We start from the raw sequence: 21,071 nt of genomic DNA on the forward strand, positions 1-21,071 counted from the left end.
AAAAAGTCGGTAACATTTGTAGCTGACAGCTAGAGATACAATTTTTGTCTGAAACATTTTTAGTTAGGACAAAAAAGAAGTTCTTACAATAAGTAATTTTATTTATTAATTAATTATTGATGCTAGTGAAAAATTTTTATACAGAAGTTGTAGGCACTGACGTCCACTACAAGGGAGGTTCTATGCATTTTTCTTCTAACTCTGGTATTTAACGACTTAAATATGATTAATCGGCGTTTTATTGGTACTGACAAAATCCGGCCATTTTCAGCGTCGAAAGAGCAAACTTTTGGTGAAAAATTTCGTTTTTCCTCAAATATTCCTAAACTGTTGGACCTACGAGAAAATTGCATACAACCTTATTTTTAGTTGACAATTAGAGCTACAATTTTTGTCTGATACATTATTCGCTAATGTTGACAGTTTACGAATATTTGACAAAAAACAAAAAAACAGTTTATTGCAAAACACTCGTTAACTATTGACGATAGAAAAAAAGCGTCATACAAAAGTTGTAGCTTTTAACAGTACCTACAACTTTCGTCTGAAACATTTCTCGCTAACGGCAACAAGTAAGCAGTTATTTACAATAAACGAAACTTTCGAGAAATCTGAATCCCTTAAAATTTCGGAAGAATTAAAATTCCCTTTTTTCCAAAATTTTGAAAAATGCTTCAAATAAAAATTATAGATACTGCTATTACCTGTAAAAAAGGTCGTATACAATTTTCTTCTATCTCGAATACTTCACCATTAACCGATTAATCGTCAATTACTCTTTAATGAGAAGAGTTACAAGGAAATTGCATAGGATCGTTTTTGTATCCAACAATTACAACTACAACTTTGGTCGGAAACATTTTCTGTTAGGATGAAAAAAATTTATTTTCAATCAACATTTTTCTTCATTACATATAATGGATACATGGAAGATCTGAACGATGGATCATGAGTATTTGGGCATCTGGGATTAGTAATTAATAGACATATGAAATAACCAAATGCTTATCTTTTATTTAAACTTTTTAATAAAAAAATACATTTTAGAAATCACATAGGGAGAAACATTAGCTCTGGACTTCATTATGCAACAAAATTGAGAAGTGCATTTTTTTAGCAAAGGTTCTAAGTGAAACGTCCAGAATCGTATGTCGAAAATGAATTTCATCTAATCACGTAAGCAGGCTACGCACACACGTTATAGTACGGCACAAACCGGCTATACTTTCTCTTGCAATAAGATGAATCTCGATACGCTTTACATAATCTTCATGTCACCGGCAGGTTTCCATGCCGTAATTGCGTGAAAGTTCGTGACGCACAACTCATTATCGTACACTACGGATAGTCGTGCTCCGCTGTGGCTGTTTCATGTCGATATCCCGCAATTTCCGTAGCGCTATCGCCTGTAACAGTATGTACAAGCATGACTACAGCTGGAGATAGAGAGCCTGTAATCGGAGTCACGAAACAACGTACTGCATTTTAATTAGTTTACTTTATAAAAGGCGTGAGATAGTTCGAATGACATATTTTTATTTCGCTACCCTTTTAATCCTAGATTCTCAATCCACATCGTTCGTTAAATAGTAACTAACTAATTTGTAGGATCTGCCATCTTTTTATCGTCATGTACGTACACTGTACCTGTATTACCCAGCTTCCACCGAAGCTCGATTACGCGCGGAACGAGACAAAAGAAAGGAAAACAGAAGCTCGTGCCCAAGCGTTTCATTCTCTCGGGCAGGATGTCGGAAATGTCAAATCGAAAGTACGCTGTGCTCTACAGATACACTCGGATTCCGGCTAGATGACTCTTTTCCCAGAATGAGCAATAAATCCCGTAATATCCATACGGCGTGCACCGCTTCCACGCCAGCCAATTTATCGAACAATAAAGTAAGAGCTTCCATTGTTCGGGGATAGGAAAGTTAGAATAAAAACTTCCGTTTTGCACCGCGTTTCCACCTTCGCCACGGTCCCCGTATGTACGTATTACCGTGATATCACCGTCACGTCGCGGAAACCGACGACACGTTAAAACAAGCTTCACGCCCCTCGAGAGTTAAAATCGTTCGTAGATAACACACGACATATTTTAATCCTGACTACTCGCAACACTACTTATGAAGTTCATTCACTAGATTATCCCCCCAGATAATGACGTTGTAATGTACTTAATAGAGTTTGAACATATTAAAAAAGAATGAATACTATTGAGATACTTTATACACATGTATATTATTCCCTTTGTAAACGTTTGACGCAGTTCATGAAAGATTATTATAAAATGGTGCAACCATATCTGTACGACGATTTCTCTGGAAAAATTGCAACCTTTCCAACCATAAATGAATTAAAATTGCAAGCAGAACAGGAATTTGTCAACTCCTACGGCCTGTTCCCTACTTGCGCTGTATACGCGCCGGGTTGCCTTACTATAGCCGGCAAGTGTACCGATCTTGCGGAAAGTAAATCCTTATCCATGGTACGTATGCATGTATGTAAATGCGAATTCAAGCATTTTTGTTCTGCGCCGCGTTCTCATTTGCGGTAAATTGCTGAATACGCGATTCTCTGTGTTGCCGCGTCGCGAGCCTAAAAATCAGAGTCTAGTGAGCGACCTAAAAAATATGGAAGTAACGAGCTTTCACGCCTCTGACAATTATTGGAGTTGCGAGGAATTGTAAATTCAATTTTATTCTTATCATTATTATTTTTCTCATATGTGGTAAAAATTTCGAACTCTCCTGAAGCTTATGAACAATAGTGTATGTGTGCATACACGGCTTCGTTTATCTTTTTCTTGAAATGAAACAGGCCGTTCAACTTGTCACATTGATAGTTGGCAAACGCAGCCACGGCAGTAAATGGTGTCAGGTTAAAACACTTTCGGACGAAAGCAACGGCGAGAGTGTCGAGCTTCGTTTAAGTAATGAAACTTTGCGTGTGTCGCCGGATGAGACTCGGTTAATGCGTTACTTAAAAGGAACGATACGAAGTTTCAAGTCGAGGCGAGGTATCACATCTGTTCCATTTACTCCCATTTTTTTTATAGCGGTCTTTGATGCATTCGCTGCCATGCATTTAAAAATCTTATTATCTCACGAATCGAGCAAATAAACGGAATGGAAAGTTATCGAGGAAATCTTTGAACAAAACATTCACTTCAGAAAATATTTATTTTTTGTATGAAAGATGGGAGAGTCACGGGTTATTTGCCTTTTAAAAAGCAGACATGAAAGGTCATAAAATATTAAGAAACATTGCTGTGTAGCACTAGTCGAGTGTAATGCGAGGAAATAGGGAATACCTATGGGACGCGATCGATATTGTCAACAGCACACGTTCCTGGATTTCAAATTGTGATCGCCAGCACATTGCCGATAAAACGAGGCCTGGGAAGCAAATCCTCCCTTGTCGTTGCGCTGTTCACTTTTCTCGAAGCGATGACCAACACCTATGTGGGGAATACTATGGAGAAAACGTTGGCCTGCGTCTTGGCGAAAAAAATAGCGACGGGCACTTACAAAGTTCGTATAACAGACATTGCTACCTCGGTTATCGGTAGCGAAGGCAAGATCTACGCGGTCGACGCGCGGAACCTCGACGTGTTCGAACATCCTTGGATCGGCATCGACGTCGAACTGATCCTCATCGAGCTGGGCGAAGCTGAAAAAAGACTCTTGTACCTGAACGACGTACGCTACAAAGAGATTATGACCGTGATGAACACGACGCCTCGGTGGCGTACGCATCCGGACGGTATCCTTCGTATTATGGACCTTTTATTCGCCCGGGAAACGATGGACATGGTCAGGGGGGTGATCGATAAGGATAGAAGAATAGCGGAAATGACTGACGCTATCGAAAAGGAACAGTGGAATAAATTGGGTATTGAATCAGACAACGTATAATTCAGTTTGATTAACAACGTGATATTTTCCATTGCGTAGTAATAATGTCGTATAAGATAATCAATATAAGCAATTATTTTACATAGCTTGTTAAAATATTACACGAAACGTAAATACAATATATTATTTAGGCTGTACTTTTTTTTAAACATTTACGTATATTTATATATCTTCTCTTACGATAATAGGTCATCGATTTTGAGTTTTAATCAATACATTTCGAATGTTAGTTCCCTTAGTTACCGCACACCTTTTTCCTGAAAAGTGCCTTAGCTCGTCGCGTCGTCGAGCGACTCGATACAAATTTCGAGTTAAACGTTTGTAATGCACATTATAGGAGAGCTCATATGGCAAAATAATCGTACCGCGTGTAAATACTTGAAATTTTTATCGGATGATACTGAACATCTGTTGAACATGTTAGAAACCACTGAGGGAGTTTTAGGAGCTACTGTTATCAGTTCCGGTGCATCCATCGTCACATTGGTAATTTTTTTCACGGTCATCAATGAGAAAAAAATAAATAAAATGTTTACTTTGACAAACGGAAAATTAAATAATACGTATCTTGATCGTGACAACAATACAGAACTCGTCAGATTTTATTTGATTGTTACGTACATTAGCGATTACCATGTGATTTATTTTCGTACGCTAAAAGCCAGCTTCGAATCTGTCTCGATTCGTGTATTTTATAGTTACGTCTCTCTCGACAGGTACAAAAGGCCAAATTAAACAGTTTCATACTATTTTTGAATCGTATGAACATTTCTCAAAAACAATATTATGCGATGAAGGCAAGTACCGGAGCAACGATAATTTACACGTACGAAAGGCGTATGCATTCTTGGAAATATCCTTCTGTTCCAAAATTAAGAGTAAAATACAACTCCCATGATAAAGAAAATGTCGAAGATCATCGAAACAAGACAAAATAGAGTTACTGACATAACTGTTACACTCTTCAATTGTTAATCGAACTTTTTTTTTTTTTGAGTATATGTTTTTATACGAATACGCACATATAGGAACCTTTACATCCGTGTACGTTTCACCGTCCTTATGCTAATTTCACCATTGTCTTTGACATACAATATTGTCAATATTTGACAATAGTTTACAAACGAGTACAATAATAAAAAGAAAAAAATTAAGAAGAAAGTGTTTCCTCGAAATATATTTTTGTTTGAGCGAGAAGTGTTACGTGGAATGTTAATATTGCGGAATTGATCTCTTTCGATGGAATGTGTGTTCGATTGGTCGTAAAGTTTCGTGCGTGAACAACGCACGCGCACAGTAACCGCCACCTTTTCCTTCCTCTTTCTCTCTCTCACGACGTCTATTTACGTTCTCCAATCTCTCCCCATTTTATTTTCCTTACACGTCGGCAACGTATTCGTCCCTTTCCTGTTTCTTTCTTGCTCCTACGGACATACGCCGTTACAATGCGCGTGCGAACGTACAGAGAGACAATACTATAATGCGTGTCGTCTTTGTATGATAGTAATCGGGTACAAAGAAACGGAATTTGCGTTTGCACATCACATTACTAAGAGCACTTAACTCACGCGACACTTAAGTGCGTTATAAAAATACGCAATATTGTTATGATAAAATTCATAGATTTCGTTTCGAGCGGCTGCCACTCGAGAATCGAACTGCCTCACTGGACAGTCATAGCGTGCGGTAGTTTCGTTCGTTGAACGTTCTATAAAATTTCCATGAGAGCACACCGATCGCCATTAAGCACGTAGCTAGAATAATTCCACCTGAAAAAGGGTAAGGTCAGATCGTTATTCAATCGTAACAAAATTTTTTCAATTCTTTCTTTCCTCTATTAATTATTTATTCCTTTTTAATTCATTATAGTGCCAACTAAAACGTTGCTGATCGTTAGTGAATAAATGAAATTCGATCAGGTAAATTTAAATATGTATCTGAAATCTTACTAATAAAATAGAATTATTGTTTTTCGTACATTCTACCGTTTAATGATGAATACAAAATAATTCGGGAAAGAAGGAATTACAAATGTAACATAAATCAAACATCATCATCAACAAAAGTGCACATAAATCATCGGCATGGAGTGCTCACCCATAAAGCTAAGGCCATCAAAGTGTCGTTCTTTATAAGGAGACGGTGTTGACGGTGCTTCTTTTGTTGACACTGGAATTGCAGTCGTTACAGGCACAGGTGAAGTGGTAACTGTACCGTTAGTAGTCGGGTGTTCAGTCGAAGTTGTAGTCGTCGTCTTAGGTTTTTCAGTAGTCGTATTCGTAGGTGTTTCCGTAATTGGAGGTACAGGAATTTTAGTGGTTGGAGTAGTTACATTAGTTGTATTGTTTGTTGTTTTATCAGTAATAACGGTGCTTATAGTACTGATAAAAGGAATAACGGTAGGAGTAGTCGCTGAGCCACTAGTAGTGTTAGTAGTGGGATTAGTAGCAGTGGTGTTAATTTTGTCTACCACAGCTGGACTTGAAGTAGACCCAGCAGGAACAGTAGTAATATTGGCAACGACACCCTGCTGTTGGTTGGTGACTTTAGCGTCTTCTATTGCAGCAGCTGCACAGAGAATCGACATAATTTTTTTAACACAGAAATATTTAATATATATTTAATTCAAAGATCCGTTCTACCTCACCGATTAGAAGTGGTGTACATTTTTTGAGGATCTTTTTATGATGTAACGTATCGATTTCTAACGTTACACACGTGCAACGTGGTACAGCTTTCTTCGAACGTACTCAAAAAATATCGATCTTGAAAAAGATTTTTATTTCTATTCTTATTTTAGCGATTGAACAACGTTGTGCGACCGTAGATCTCTTCGTGACGATAATTAATGTTATACGGTTAATGTTATACGGTTATTAAAATTATACTTAGATGTGTCCGATAGCTTTCCTGTAATCGTTTCCGCAAAGGCAAGAGAAGTGATTCCGAGAAAAACAGGTTTAAAGTTCCAACAATTCTATACAGACGAATAGAATATTTACGTATGAAATATTGAAGAGAATGACAAAGAGAAATTTATTTTTGAGATCGCATCAAAACAGAAAGGATCCTTGAATGACGCAAATGATATTAAAATCTTCCGTTCCATTTATTTCGTTCTTAAATAGTGAGGTTTCAACGTTTAACAATTACGGTGTATTAAAATGAAATGATAGTAATTTTATCTGGAAATTATATTCTTCCAACATGTATAACACTGATTCATGTAATGAGATACGAGATGTTTCGCTTATCATTTTATTACCAACGATCTTAACGCATACAGTTAAAATTAATATTCGCGAGTAACATAAAATGTAAATAATTAATATAAACGGTATTGTAAGAAAATATTTCACATGATTTGTCAAAATTAATAAGATCATATACGTAATGGTGAAGTTACGCTCCGTACAATTGTTGCAAAATGTCCTTTAATACGCGTAAGCGTGTAAACAGAAACGAGAAATCAATAACAGTTGAAGACGGCGTACTTAAACCATGCCCAGAGCCACTTAACAATAAGAAAAAAACGACAAACGAAGGACTTATATGATCGTCTAAATTCTAAACCTAAAATCTTGGAGTCTGGTATGTTTCTAGAAGTTAACAACGTATAGTCTAACGTAGTGTGAGTGAGCAATTGGAAGTGCGCAAAATTAGACTACGTGTCCTTTTGCGAGTTGAAACACGAGCGAGCTACTTTCAATATTCTACTTCGCTAATAATGATTTTATATGCATAATTATTATTGAACGCAAGATGTGAAAATACAAGGATGGGCATCGTGAAAAAATGTCAAGCGGTCTCGTACCGTGAGAATAATTATACAAGATCATTCTTTCACTTTATCTAGCTGCATACGTGTCGCTATTCTTTTCGGTATTCCACGAGATATACCGAGAAAATACATTCTAAGCGCGCGAACAATGGCCATCAGCGTTTAGTAATAGCCAAACGGGCAGCAAGAGTACGGATGTACGCAAGTACTTACACTGCAGTATACTACATCTACTTACCACTGTTACCCGCGATGGAACATATTGTTATCGCCAGCAGGACGCCGACAATATGTATTACCCTCATTTTTGTGATAAGAACAATTTCAATGATCACGTAAACAAGTGTACACTGTTCCGGAAATGATCAGATGTTGACGAACGGAATCCTTGCTACAAACAACAAGGAGCGTGCAACGTAAGCTTCTGTCGTCGAAATTGAACTGGTGGAACTGTGGTCGCTAGCGACGGCCTCGACCAATTGCAACCCTATGTTTTATAAAGACACTAGCGACGCCACGTTAATTTCGTTTTTCAAATACATTCCCTAGTCTTCAGATGCTTTACAAATTTGTGTACAATCAAAATGTATATGAAGAAACACTTCTGGTTTATCGCTAACAAAAAATATGATCAACCCGTGTGTTAAAACCGTATACATTATTTGTACGGCTGCCCAACACCTGTTTCCCTATTTCAACATAGAGTCGTCCTTCTAATACGTGTTACGTATATGCTACAATGTTGTATACATTTTTTTAGAATTTTGTCTTTTTGCAAAAGAATATTATGCAATTCAATATGGATGAACACGAACAGAGAATGTTATATTATTTTTATAAGAAAAAAGTATCAAGCCAAATAAGAAACAGTTTGAGATTTTCAAAATTATATTTACGTCGATATAAAATACGACGCATATTCTTGTCAATTGTTTAAATTGAAACAATAACAATATTGGATTGTTAGAATCTAAATATATATAAAACAGCATTCTTCCGAAGATTTATCACATTGGATCGCTGAAAGCAAAGCGTTCCCTAACAACTTGGCATATAGAATCGTTATAATTAGGGTAGAGAAAAAGTGCACCAATTGGCGGCGAGCAGGGTGAAACCGGTGCACATACCAAGGACCGCATTCGCGATTTGCAATAGGTATGTATATGCTACATATGCAGATACACGTGTGTACGACACACGCTACGAACTACGCGCATACGTACAGTATGAACGCCATGCTTTACATTCTGTTCTTCTTCGTGCGGCGAGTTCCTTGCAGCATACTTGGTAGTAAAGTGGTGCACTCTAGCGTCAGGAGGGGAAGTCGGGTACGTACGGTCGGGAATGCCGATGATGCGATGCGCGGTCAGCGGTCTGCTGGATCAGTGCTAGTGCTTGACGCGAGGCGAGTGTACGGTGGTGCACGGTCGCTTCGCGTATTATACGGGGTTCGCACTAACTGTTTTCGTTTTGTCGTTTCGTCGAACCGTGGTCGTACTAGTACCTGTCGCGACAGCGCGCCCGTGTATAAAACGTTGGCGCGTGCATACAAACGGATAAAGAGCGAAAGGGTTGAAGTGACCGAAAGGTAAAGGGAGCGAATTGTTCGAGAGACAGTGGGGGTAGTAACGGACGGGTTTTCCCAGCGGAGGAACGTTCCAATTTTTGGAAGACCACGAGTGAGAGGAAACGGTGGTGGAGCGTGCCAGGGCAGGGTGCATCGCCACCGGCCTACGAATAAAGGGCAAGACGAAATGGGCCGGTCCGTACTTACGTGATAGGAGGTGCATGAGCGCGCGCGCGCTCGCACTCGCTCGCGTGTGTATGTGCGTGCGTGTGTCATCGCTGCGCGAGTGTTTACGTGAGAAAGGGGGTGAGAAAGGGTGAAAAAATCGTTTCGGTCGGAATTCGTAAGTGATACGTGACAACACGTAGAGAGTCGATATATCCGAAATAATCGGTGGTGCCGCGATCGCGTATCCGTCCTCTCGGGGTAGAGTTAACACCGAAAAGCCGCGCGCAACCGCCGTCACGCAAGATGAGAGCTAAATATGTTTTTATGACGCTGATCAACGCGGCCTTTCTTTGTCTCGCATCGACGATACTATCGGAATCGTCGGCCGGTGGTGACTCTTGCAAGTGGTCGTCCGAGGGTGGCAACGACACGCGGTCCGCGAACTGCACCCTCCGTGTGCTGGACCCCGGCGCGATCACCGGTCTGTTCGCATCGCTCGACGGTGCTCTCAAGCTGCGTATACGATGCAGCGACGTCCATCACTTCGAGAGCAGTTTCAACGCGCAGAGCTGGCAGCGTTTGACCAGCTTGCACGAGCTCCACGTGCACGGATGCAAAGTGTTGCGGATCCCGGCGGCCGCCTTCCAGCCGCTGCTCGAATTGAAGAAACTGACGATGCAGACGTTCAACGGCGCGTGGGGCGCGAATCGTCTTCTCGAATTCGCGCCTGACTCGTTTCTCGGTTTACGGGAACTGCACACGCTCGAGCTCGTCGAGAGCAACGTGCACGCGTTACCGATAAACACGCTCTGCGGACTGGATAATCTTCAAACGTTGAACCTGACGGGGAATCATTTGCGGGACTTGAACGACATTGGTTTGGATCGTCGTGACGGGAACGTTTCCGACGGCGGCAGCGAGGAGCCCTCGTGCCGTGCCGATATACGAATCTTAGACCTGTCACGGAACGAGATTAAACGTTTGCAAGAGGACAGCCCGTTGGTAGGGTTGCGACAGCTTCAAGAGCTGCACCTGCAGCGAAACGCGATCGTCGAAATTGGCGGTGACGCGCTCACCGGGCTGACCGTGCTGCGTACCTTTAACGCCAGTTATAATTCTCTGGACTCGTTGCCCGAAGGTTTGTTCGCCAGTACGAGAGACCTTCGAGAGATACACCTGGCGTACAACGGGCTCCGCGACCTGCCGAGGGGTATATTCACTCGGCTCGAGCAGCTGCTAGTACTGAATCTCGCCGGGAATCGGCTGGGCAGCAATCGGGTCGACGACACGACCTTTGTCGGCTTGATACGATTGATCGTCCTCGACTTGTCTTACAACATGCTCACGCACATAAACGCCCGTATGTTCAAGGACCTGTTCTTCCTACAGATACTCGATCTTCGAAACAATTTGATCAATCGGATCGAGAACAACGCCTTTCTCCCTCTTTACAATCTGCACACCCTCGAGCTCTCCGATAACAAGCTGCACACCGTGGGAGCGCAACTTTTCAACGGTCTTTTCGTCCTGAATCAGCTCACGCTATCCGGCAACTCGATTGTGAGCATCGACCCACTCGCGTTTCGTAACTGTTCCGACCTGAAGGAACTCGATTTGAGCCGTAACGAGCTTACGTCCGTGCCGGACTCGTTGCGCGACCTCGCGCTATTGAAGAACCTAGACCTAGGCGAGAACCGGATCAGCAGTTTTCGAAACGGCTCGTTCCGCAACCTCGATCAGCTCACGGGTCTGCGTTTGATCGGGAACGATATCGGAAATCTGTCGCGCGGCATGCTCTGGGATTTACCGAATCTACAAATATTGAATCTGGCTAGGAACAAGGTGCAACACGTCGAGAGATACGCGTTCGAGCGGAACATGCGACTCGAGGCGATCCGGCTCGACGGCAACATACTCTCGAACATTAACGGCGTATTCACCAGCATCGCCAGTCTGTTGTTACTGAACTTATCGGAGAATCACATCGAATGGTTCGACTACGCCTTCATCCCTGGGAATCTGGAATGGTTGGACATACACGGGAATTTCATCGAGAGTCTGGGCAACTATTACGAGATTCGCGACTCTAAAGTGAAAACGTTGGACGCGAGTCATAACAATATCACTGAATTGTCACCGATGTCGGTGCCGGACAGCGTCGAGTTGCTCTTCATAAACAATAACAACATCAGCGTGGTGCGACCGAACACCTTCAGAGATAAGGTGAATCTGACTAGGGTCGACATGTACGCGAACACGATCGAAACGATGGAGCTGACGTCGCTGCTGTTGACCAAAGTACCGGAGGACCGGCCGCTACCTGAATTCTACATCGGCGGTAATCCATTCAATTGCAACTGCTCGATGGACTGGCTCCCGGCGATCAACAATCAGACCTCGACCAGGGAATATCCACGCATCATGGATCTGGACAACGTGATGTGCCTTACGTCCGGGCCACGTGGCGTAGCCGTCGTGCCTGCCTCGACTGCCCGGTCCGAACAATTCCTCTGCCGTTACGAGGCGCATTGCTTCGCCCTCTGCCACTGCTGCGATTTCGACGCGTGCGACTGCGAGATGACCTGTCCTGCTGGCTGCAAGTGCTACAACGATCGTACATGGAATACGAACGCCGTCGACTGTTCCGGCCTCGGCGTCGAGGAAATACCCCGACGTATACCGATGGACGCCACCGAGGTCTACCTGGATGGTAACGTGTTACGCGAGTTGCAAAATCACGTGTTTATAGGACGGAAGAATATGCGTGTGCTGTACGTGAACGCCAGCGGCATCGAGTCCATACAGAATCGTACGTTCAACGGTCTGAACAATCTGCAGATCCTTCACCTCGAGGATAATCGGATACGGGAGTTGAAGGGCTTCGAGTTCGAGCGGCTGTCCCACCTGCGCGAACTCTACCTACAGAACAATCTGATCGGGTTTATCGGTAACCTGACCTTTCTGCCGTTACATTCGCTCGAGATATTGAGACTCAGCGGGAATCGTTTGGTGACCTTCCCGGTCTGGCAGGTTACCCTGAACGCTAAGCTCGTTGAACTGTCTCTCGGTAGCAATCCGTGGTCCTGTCGCTGCAAATTCTTGCAAGAATTGTCCTCCTGGGTATCGGACAACGCGCACAAAGTGGTCGACGCGAGCGACGTTTGGTGCTATTACGGGGGTGACGCGAGGCCGGCTTATAGGCGCCGATTGAACGTGAACGAGACGGTCTGTTCCGATTTTCCTCAGGGTGGCGTGATCGAGAGCATCATGGTCTCCGACTACTTGCCGTTGGTAGCGGCCACGTTGTCCGCGGTGCTCGTACTCCTCGTGATCGTGGTCCTCGCGTTTATATTCCGCGAGCCGGTCGGCGCTTGGGCGTACTCCAAGTACGGACTGCGATTTCTGCGCACGAAACCGGGTAAAACCAGCGGAACCGCGACGATGCCGTCCGCGGCTCCGATGGCCTCCTGCTGCGACGTAGATCGCGAGCGCCTCTACGATTGCTACGTTTGCTACAGTCCAAACGACGAAGACTTCGTATTACATTCTTTGGCCGTGGAACTAGAGCACGGCACCGCGGGCCTCAGACTCTGTTTGCATCACCGCGACCTCCCCTGCGTGCTCCGTGCTTCCGCTCCAGCGCCGGTCGTATTAGAAGCGGTAGACGCGTCGCGACGCGTGTTGATTGTTTTGACTCGTAACTTCTTACAAACCGAATGGTCCCGATTTGAATTTCGCGCAGCGCTTCACGAGGCGCTACGCGGTCGAGCAGCGCAATTGATCATCGTACAAGCTGGCCACGCTTGTCCGGAGATGGAACGCGATCCGGAACTGCGGCCGTACCTTCGAAACGCGGCGGCGATCCTCACGTGGGGCGAGAAGAGGTTCTGGGAACGTCTTCGATACGCGATACCATCGGCGAACAGTCATACCATAGGCGACATATCCGTGGAAAGCAAGTCGTCGCCGCTCGTTTACAAGCGTAACATCAATACCTATACGCTGGACGGTGTCGGTGGTGGCGGTGAGAAAATGACGAGCATGTCAACGCTCCGCGCTCAAGAACGGCAGCGTGCCCTCTTCAAAGACTCGTCGCCAACGACCGCGTTGATGTTGCAACACGCACCGCCAGCCTATTCCTGCGGCTCTGTGCCGCAACAACAGACGCCTTCGTCCCCGCAGCCGAGGCTGACCGTCAATCACGCCTACCGGGATGCGGTCACCGTCCCGAGCAGCAATCTCATCGCCGCGAACACCACGGTCACCAGCGGCAGCAGCGAGGATCACAGAAGACCGCTCTCCGAGCACATATACTCGTCCATCGACTCGGATTACTCGACGCTGGAACGAACCGCCTGGAGGCAGCAACAACCGCCGCCTCCGCCGCCGCCGCCGCCGTCATCCGGCCAGGCCTATCTCGTCTAGCTTCGCGCCGATTCTATTCTTCTGCTTGTGATACTGTATTCGTGTTCCCGCGAAAGGACGAAGCTTGTCTCGCTTTTTGTGTTCACTTACACCGCAATGGCCGCGGATCGGTATTGTGCATACCGAATTGTTTCACGTGGACGCGTACACCCCCGCTCCACGAGTATCAGCACGGTTGATAAAAGTTAAGACGCATGGTGAACGTCTGAGTCAAGTTCAATTCGTCGGATCGTATCGATAAGAAGACAGCTCATATCCTTTCTTCGGATGTTCGATGCATCAGTTTCATATCGAAATGTAATCTGTTCTTAATCATACTGCGGTTCTAGTAAAAATTCAGATAAGTACCTACTCTAATCGATATCAGGGAATTTCTGCGCTGCAGAACTCAATTAATAAGAATCAGGAATTACAAAGATATCTATTTTTGTTGCGAGTATCAAACAATATTGATTAAATTCCTTCCGTTTCTCTGATTGTCAGTTTAGCAGTGTTTTCAAAACTAATGACTATCAATATAGTCTTTCTGCGTAAATCCTAGATGCGTTCTTGATATCATTAGTTAGGAGCGGGAGTGTGTTAGCGTGATTCCACGCTGTCAAGCGTCCTGCTCGAACGATCGTGATAATCTTGGATAGTTGATAAATGAAAGATATATTTTCTAACTTGAATTCGTGTATCAAGTATCTAAGGTTACTTAAGCTAATAATATTTAAGGGAATTCGAAAACGATTGTTACTTACGGTACCTCGAAAGATCGTCGTCGAGCTTTCGCCTTTTCACGGGCTGTGCTCACGTGGAGATATTAGTGTGTATGTATAATAGTTTCGCGATAGACAAGAGAACGCGCGATATTAGCCCGGAGTACATATAATTCCACGACTACTTTGGAAATATTTGTGTTGTTCGCGACGAGTTCTTGTTCTTTTCTCGTGAAACGCGTTCACTGCTCCTGCTTTGTTTCCACGGTAAAAGCGTGATTGTTCACTTTTCCACTCCTGGCTTTTCCCCCTTTTTTCTATCCTTTCCTTTTTCTTCCCTCAATGTCCCCCCTTCTCTCTCTCTCTCTCTCTCTCTCTCTCTCATTCTCTTTCTCTCTTTCTCATACACATAGACACACACGTACACACGCTCTATTCCATAGTTTCCTCAATATCAGAGACCTTTCTCCCTGTGTCGCGGACAGATTGCGCGCGCGCAGACTGTACGACGCGAATTTTCTGAATGGCGTCTCGCGAGAATCTAGTTCGACTGGGACTCTTCAACTCCCTCTACTCCCACTTCACCTGACGATTTTTCATCGAGCAATAAAGAGTATATATGTATAAACATGCCATCTCCTTTGCGCCCGGAATCGCCAGGAAAATCGTCTTTAACAGACGATTTATATTCACACGCGTGTACATATCTGTTATATGTATATATAATATAATACAAGGGAGGGAAACGAGAACGCAATATGTAAATATTGGCCGCAAGCTCCGACGCTTGTACCAATGTATGTGTACCTAATGTATACATTGTATATATATATATATACACATATAAATACTGACTATACATATACGTAAATTACGAAGGGAGAGAACGGTACGTCATATTACATCGCCGTCGACTCGGACGTATTTTACGTTCTTCTTCACCTCGTAGAAAGAGAGAGAGTGTTTTAGCTTCTCGATTTTGAATTTTTCATCTAGGTAGTCACGATGACTTTTTGTAATTTTATATGTCCGATCTGATGATACGCTGTACGATATGTAAATATGTAATTATATCCAACGTCGCCTCGTGTAAAATATTATTAATCGCGTAAGGATAAGATTGGAGAGGAAGAGGACGAAACGGTGAAACGAGAAGGAGAACTAAATCGCGATACAAACATGGATGAAGAAAGCGATAATGAATGAGTGAGAAAATATGAAATTGAACCGGAAAGCATGCGCTTGCGATACTGTGAACGACGACACAGAGTTGCGCGTGTGTCGTAAAACTTAACTGTATACTTGATTTATTTAAATCATGTGAATAAATTTATAAAATACGTTATTACACATGCTTGCGAGCATACACCCGAACTGCCAGCCGTTTCCCGATCGATCCGTTTGCTTAATGTCTGTGATTAGATATTAAGATGTAACACATTTCGACTGTCTGCGATTTCTATTTCATTCTGATCCAGCGAATATGGATGCTGAATTATTGAAAAGGATGTAGACTTAGCATTTCGTTATATGTTTACTCGGTAATAACGTTTTCACACAGTTCTATTGTAAAACGGATAAAAATACTTTTGCGTTTTTCATTTCCGTTTTCATAAGCGTTTGACTGATTAAAATAAGTTCATAACGCACGTATCAATGATCCGACAAACACGCGTACGTGCACGTTTTACTTTCCACCGAACGGGTGGCTGGATTTTCTTTTTTTCCACCGATCTTCATTGATGTTGTATTTTTGCCGCCATATTTTACTCGGCATCGTCCAAACGAGACCGATGGGATGCAGGTCGAGTAAAATTGATCGTGCGCTACGTTATGCGCCGCGTATGCTTGTTTTCAAATACATATTCCATCGGTACGCGTTTGATCAGAATATTTGCAAATATATTCGGTCGAAATGACCCGTGTAACGGTGTTGTTTCTCGTACAGGCCCGGTTGTCGTGTTACATACGTGTACGTATACACATAGACACGCTGTATGTACGTAGTTATATACTATATGGATCGCGAACGGAACATTGATCCTAGTCAGCGCCACCGCGCACTCACTGCACACCATCTGCACACTTACATTATTAATGCGCCTACACCACCGCCGCAGGCTGCGCGCACCACCACAAGAGACCAATGTTTCTATTTGGAAAAATCTTTTTCTCTTTTCGACAAACAGACAAACGACCGAACTGCGCTCCCATTACCGTTCCCCAACGTCGCGGCCATCCTGTCAGGAAATTTTATTTAAAAACCAGAATATTCGATTTCAGGTAATGCCAACATTTCGCGCAATTGAAATCAGATACGTCCGTGTCGTTTAGTACTCAAATCGTTTAAAATACGAACAGAGAGAGAAGGTAAAAAAAGAGTTTTGATATAGTATTCAGGCGTATCAGGTTCGCTGCGTTGCAGACTAATCACAAAAGTCACTGCAACGTGATTTCCGTGATTTAAACGTCAGTCATTTTATGTTGTAGCGAAATGATTAAAGTTTCAAATTTATACGTATAAATGCTTCCCTTCGCCCTTAACTACTTAACGATTGAAATACTTTAAACTATATAAAACCGGTAGTACAACGTACTTATACCAGGTGTACAATCCAATACGTGCACCGGAGTTCGGTAGTAGGTGTAGAAAATGAAACAAGAGCGAGAAAAAGTTCGTACGTAAAGTTTTAAGCGCATAGTTTAGCCTAAGTGCTGATAGAATCTCTTTTCTCGTTGTCTATGAATCAGTCTATATGCGACCGTTTCTATACCCTTTTATACAGGCAAGCAGCCGATGAAGGTGTCGTTGAAGCGTTAGCATACCGTCATAGGCGTTTTGCAAAATATGATTTCCGTAGAGCGTTGAGGTAATCGAGTCCGGCCGTGGCCACAAAGTCCCAGGCTCTCGAAACCAGTTTGCTCGGTACCCGCGGAATGTAAGTACAGCTGTAATTACTTCCACGGCAAGCTTACGGGCCACGTGATCGAATCTAGCCACGGGGATATCGAGTCTACGGGGCGGCATTCTCCGGCGTGTTCGCGGTATCTCACGCCCGGGGACTTCCGCTGGTATAGGGTATCGGTGCCGCTGCAACGAGTGCAGCAGAAGGCGCGGGTTGATCCGACACGACACGAGGCGAGGCGAGGCGAGGCTCGCACGCTCTCGCTCGCTCTCCGAAACGCAATGCAACGGTGCGATATTCAGGAGAAAGGGAACTCGCGATAAAACGGTCGAGCGTCCTCGAGAATTCGCGAGAGAGCACCTTTCACCGAGAGAGATCAAAAGGAGGGTGGGCGCCACGCGTCGCGTCAAGTTCGTTATATGGGTCGTTCTTGCGAAACACCATTCAGAGGACTAAAGCTGAGCAATTGTCGGCCTTGAAGATCCCACGACGCGCGGCTCGGCCCGGCGATCCCAATGGCGCAACCGGCCAGGACATTGGCCTGCATATGCTCTGCTTGCCCTCCACGATTTACATATCGAGTCGGTGAGAAAGTAGATATGTAGTCGGCTTGGTGGGTGCATCATGACGAAAGCATGAATGAACACGTCTTTCGGAGAAAAGAAACCGCACCTCGTGTCTCGTTAACGTGCAATAAATTCCGTTGTGTACAATTTAATCCTTTAGCTTACACAATTCTGTTTCTGGATTCGTTTCTCTTTTTGTTTAACATTCGTATAACTCCAACTCCTAAGTACGAGGTAAAAAAGAAGCATCACGTGTTTAGTTAAACAAGGCAATGTCGTTATTGTTTCATCCAAGAAACCGATATTATTTTCCCACCGATCAGATCGAATAGCAGTAATCTCGACGCTGGCGTATTGCCCTTTCGATCGGCAATTCCGTTATCGATAATGAAATCAATTTTGCGCCGGGGCCTTAGACGACTACGCCTCTGCTCTGCGCTGGGGTATCGTTGCAGGCCTACGGAGATCTGGTTCCAATCCTTCTTGCAGGCGACCCTCCGTCTGTGTCGTGCCAGCGAAATCGTTTTTTACGCTCGGCAAACGTCGTCGGGTGCTTAACAAAAACTTTAACACGCGCGGAAAAGTGAAATGGTATCAGTAAGAATTCTGTCTCGAGAACGATCACGATAAAAACTTGATTTATTTAAAAAATCAATGTACGCTATTCTACCGTCAATTGATCGGTTAACGTCGTCAAACAGTTGGCGACCCTTTTTAGAGGGAAAAGGTTTTATCGGTCAAGCAACAACGACAGTCGCCAGCCGTTGCGTGTAATAGGTTTCGAATACTCGTTTTCCTAGTATTTGTTGGCGAGTTCGAAAGCCGCGATATCGTTGGCGGGTTTTGCGACTTGCGTGACGACTGCCATGTTTGCAGAGAGAAGTTAGCGCGGCTCGCCCCGTCGCGCCACTTGCACCCCTTTACCTGTGCTTTATACACGTACACCGTCTCGCGACCCTGCACGTATACGGCTCGACCACCTAGCCCTATCTTCGTCAACCACCGTTAACCAACACAACGTTGCACGCTTCGCTCTCCGTACTCCACTCGTATTCCGTGCTATCCGGTACCCGTTAAGCGTACGCCGGTGAACCCAGCAATTTCGCGAAAACTGCCACCACCGTCGTGTCGTCACTGTCGCTGTCGTTGCGCTCTTTCCTCCCCCGTTTCTTTCTTTCCTCCTTCGTTTTCCCCGCTTGCCAGCGCTAATCCGCGCCACCACCGCTCGGCTGAGGCGAACCACGACGAGAACAACAACGCGAATACCACGTGTCCGCACGCGATCCTCGTCCTGACGTTTGGCCATCCCATTTCCAAGTGTTCCTCTCCCGAGCGACGATCGGTTTAATTCCTAATTGTACGACACCGATTTTACGAGAACGGTCGGCCACCATAGGTTCTTGGCCCCTCCGTCGACCCGATATTCGTCTACGGGCATCGGGTTTTTGCGGTCTGCGACCCCTCGTCCTCGCGGGGACGCATAAAATTCCGAGATTCCGTGAACGAACGAGCAGCTGGGCCTGAAACATGCCCGTACGTGTGCGCCTTCAATGAGGCGGGTAAACGGGTGGCGATCTAAACTAGAAGTCTCCGCTGCGTGACCTGTCACCGTGAACGCTGCTAGATTTATGCGCGGACGCTAACTTGTCGCATATTTACTTGGTCGTCGAGTTCCCTTCTCGCGTTCTATGTACCTAAGTACCGCCACCTTCCTCTCCAGCTTTTTGAGGAACCCTTCCGAGCCCACCTATACACCACCGGTTCTACCCTCTCCCCCTCTCCCTCGCCCTTTCACCCGGTGGTCACCCCTGGCTCGCACCCCCTCACGATGACAAGCCGCAACAATGCTGGAGGGTAGACTGTCCGACGCCACGAACAGATACCCACTGCGACGTCCGCTTTTTTTTTTCTTCCCTTCTGTCGTTTCTTCCTGTGCACGGGGTGGGTTACCTGGCCGCAAACACAGCCGCGTCCAGGTAGCCAGGTCTGAGCTGGCCTTGTCTTGCGTGTATCGACCACCCATATATTCAGGATACCCGCGCGGGGGACCCCGAGTGCAGTGATCCGCATAGAATCGTAACTGAAAAGATTGGACAACAACAGCCAGCCCTGCTCCTCGCTCAGATTTATTTGTAACGCTATTGTCTGTTGCGCACGGGCTTTGCGAGCCAGTAGAAAATGTTTCTTGGTATGCACCGATGCCGGTCGGTCGAGTTCTATCCGTTTCGCAAAGGCAAAGGATGAACAGACCAGGGGGATGAGGACAGTTCTTTTTCAGGCTCGTGTTATCGCATTAAGCTGTTTAATTTCGGACTGATTCCCGTTTCAAGCGAATTGCTACAATTGCTATACCGTGCAACATGCAGTGTCCGAGGGATTACGTATTATCTTTGTTTGCATTGAACTTTACACAGCGACTCGTGAAACAGCGGATATCATCTTTATACGAATCATATCCTCGCTTTCGATTCTAGTCACACAGACGTCTGTTCTGCTCCTTTTTTTTCTTTTCTTCCCCTTTGGTTTTGATTCTATGCCTCTGTCTCATTATTCCTATGCTTTCCACTTGGCACTTAATTTGCTCGTTTTAAAACGGTGTCAATCAGCAGATGAGAAAATAAAACGCGGAACGAAGAAATACACGATATTCCTGATTTGCCGTGTTTTGTTCGCTACGAGTGTGCATTCACCATTCGGTAAAAAATCGAATTTATCCTGGATCAGTTTTCTCGCTAATTGCGAGTGGAAGGGTGGCCCGCTGAAGTCACAGGTGGAAATCATTGAAGAATCAGCCTTTCATCGTGTGTATTTCGTTTTGCCTCTCGCCAAGCCACCGGATCAGTCATACCGCAACCCAACACATACCTGTAGTACATACACTCCCGTCTATAATTCATCAGGTTTAAACAAACTGACTCATATGTATAAACTTCGGGAAAGATTAACATGTGAAGAATCATGCTTTTTTCGTGATCAACGTCTTTGAACAAACTATATTTTCTTCTAACAAAAAAGCCAATTAGCCAGAATGAAAGGAGAA

The 21,071-nt window shown here is 44.4% G+C and overlaps 3 protein-coding genes and 1 long non-coding RNA gene across 5 annotated transcripts; 3 read left to right on the forward strand and 1 right to left on the reverse strand.

Moving 5' to 3' along the window:
- The first annotated feature begins 189 nt into the window (after positions 1 to 189).
- LOC113464378 (uncharacterized) lies at positions 190 to 2,216 on the forward strand. Of its 2 annotated transcripts, XR_003389222.1 has the most exons (3): positions 190 to 1,176; positions 1,285 to 1,475; positions 1,609 to 2,216. It is a non-coding gene; the product is annotated as an uncharacterized LOC113464378 (long non-coding RNA). The 2 variants fall into 2 exon arrangements; XR_003389221.1 differs by having other exon boundaries at positions 1,285 to 2,216.
- A 74-nt stretch (positions 2,217 to 2,290) lies between these two features.
- LOC108625193 (uncharacterized) lies at positions 2,291 to 4,010 on the forward strand. The gene is made up of 2 exons (XM_026813733.1): positions 2,291 to 2,471; positions 3,343 to 4,010. The coding sequence occupies exons 1-2, from the start codon at positions 2,291 to 2,293 to the stop codon at positions 3,915 to 3,917; spliced, it is 756 nt and encodes a 251-aa protein (XP_026669534.1). The 3' UTR covers positions 3,918 to 4,010.
- Positions 4,011 to 4,485: 475 nt separating this feature from the next.
- Positions 4,486 to 8,159, reverse strand: LOC108625219 (integumentary mucin C.1). Its single transcript, XM_018025030.2, has 3 exons — positions 7,937 to 8,159; positions 6,015 to 6,485; positions 4,486 to 5,686 (listed from the first exon to the last, which is right to left on the reverse strand). The coding sequence occupies exons 1-3, from the start codon at positions 8,001 to 8,003 to the stop codon at positions 5,592 to 5,594; spliced, it is 633 nt and encodes a 210-aa protein (XP_017880519.1). The 5' UTR covers positions 8,004 to 8,159; the 3' UTR covers positions 4,486 to 5,591.
- An 878-nt stretch (positions 8,160 to 9,037) lies between these two features.
- Positions 9,038 to 15,909, forward strand: Toll-7 (Toll-like receptor 7). Its single transcript, XM_018025023.2, has one exon. The coding sequence runs from the start codon at positions 9,737 to 9,739 to the stop codon at positions 13,856 to 13,858; it is 4,122 nt and encodes a 1,373-aa protein (XP_017880512.1). The 5' UTR covers positions 9,038 to 9,736; the 3' UTR covers positions 13,859 to 15,909.
- The last annotated feature ends 5,162 nt before the right edge of the window (positions 15,910 to 21,071 follow it).

The sequence above is a fragment of the Ceratina calcarata genome, unplaced genomic scaffold, assembly GCF_001652005.2.
Source record: "Ceratina calcarata isolate Rehan_Ccalc_2016 unplaced genomic scaffold, ASM165200v1 scaffold35.2, whole genome shotgun sequence".
NCBI lineage: Eukaryota > Metazoa > Arthropoda > Insecta > Hymenoptera > Apidae > Ceratina > Ceratina calcarata.

What these genes read in the sequence shown, in the direction of transcription:
- LOC108625193 (XM_026813733.1), top strand. Translation starts at nt 2,291, where the DNA reads ATGGTGCAACCATATCTGTACGACGATTTCTCTGGAAAAATTGCAACC. An exon ending in GTGTACCGATCTTGCGGAAA is followed by an intron (nt 2,472 to 3,342) that starts GTAAATCCTTAT and finishes TATTGTCAACAG; the next exon opens with CACACGTTCCTGGATTTCAA.
- LOC108625219 (XM_018025030.2), bottom strand. Translation starts at nt 8,003, where the DNA reads ATGAGGGTAATACATATTGTCGGCGTCCTGCTGGCGATAACAATATGT. An exon ending in TTCCATCGCGGGTAACAGTG is followed by an intron (nt 6,486 to 7,936) that starts GTAAGTAGATGT and finishes TTCTCTGTGCAG; the next exon opens with CTGCTGCAATAGAAGACGCT. An exon ending in TGATGGCCTTAGCTTTATGG is followed by an intron (nt 5,687 to 6,014) that starts GTGAGCACTCCA and finishes ACCCTTTTTCAG; the next exon opens with GTGGAATTATTCTAGCTACG.
- Toll-7 (XM_018025023.2), top strand. Translation starts at nt 9,737, where the DNA reads ATGAGAGCTAAATATGTTTTTATGACGCTGATCAACGCGGCCTTTCTT.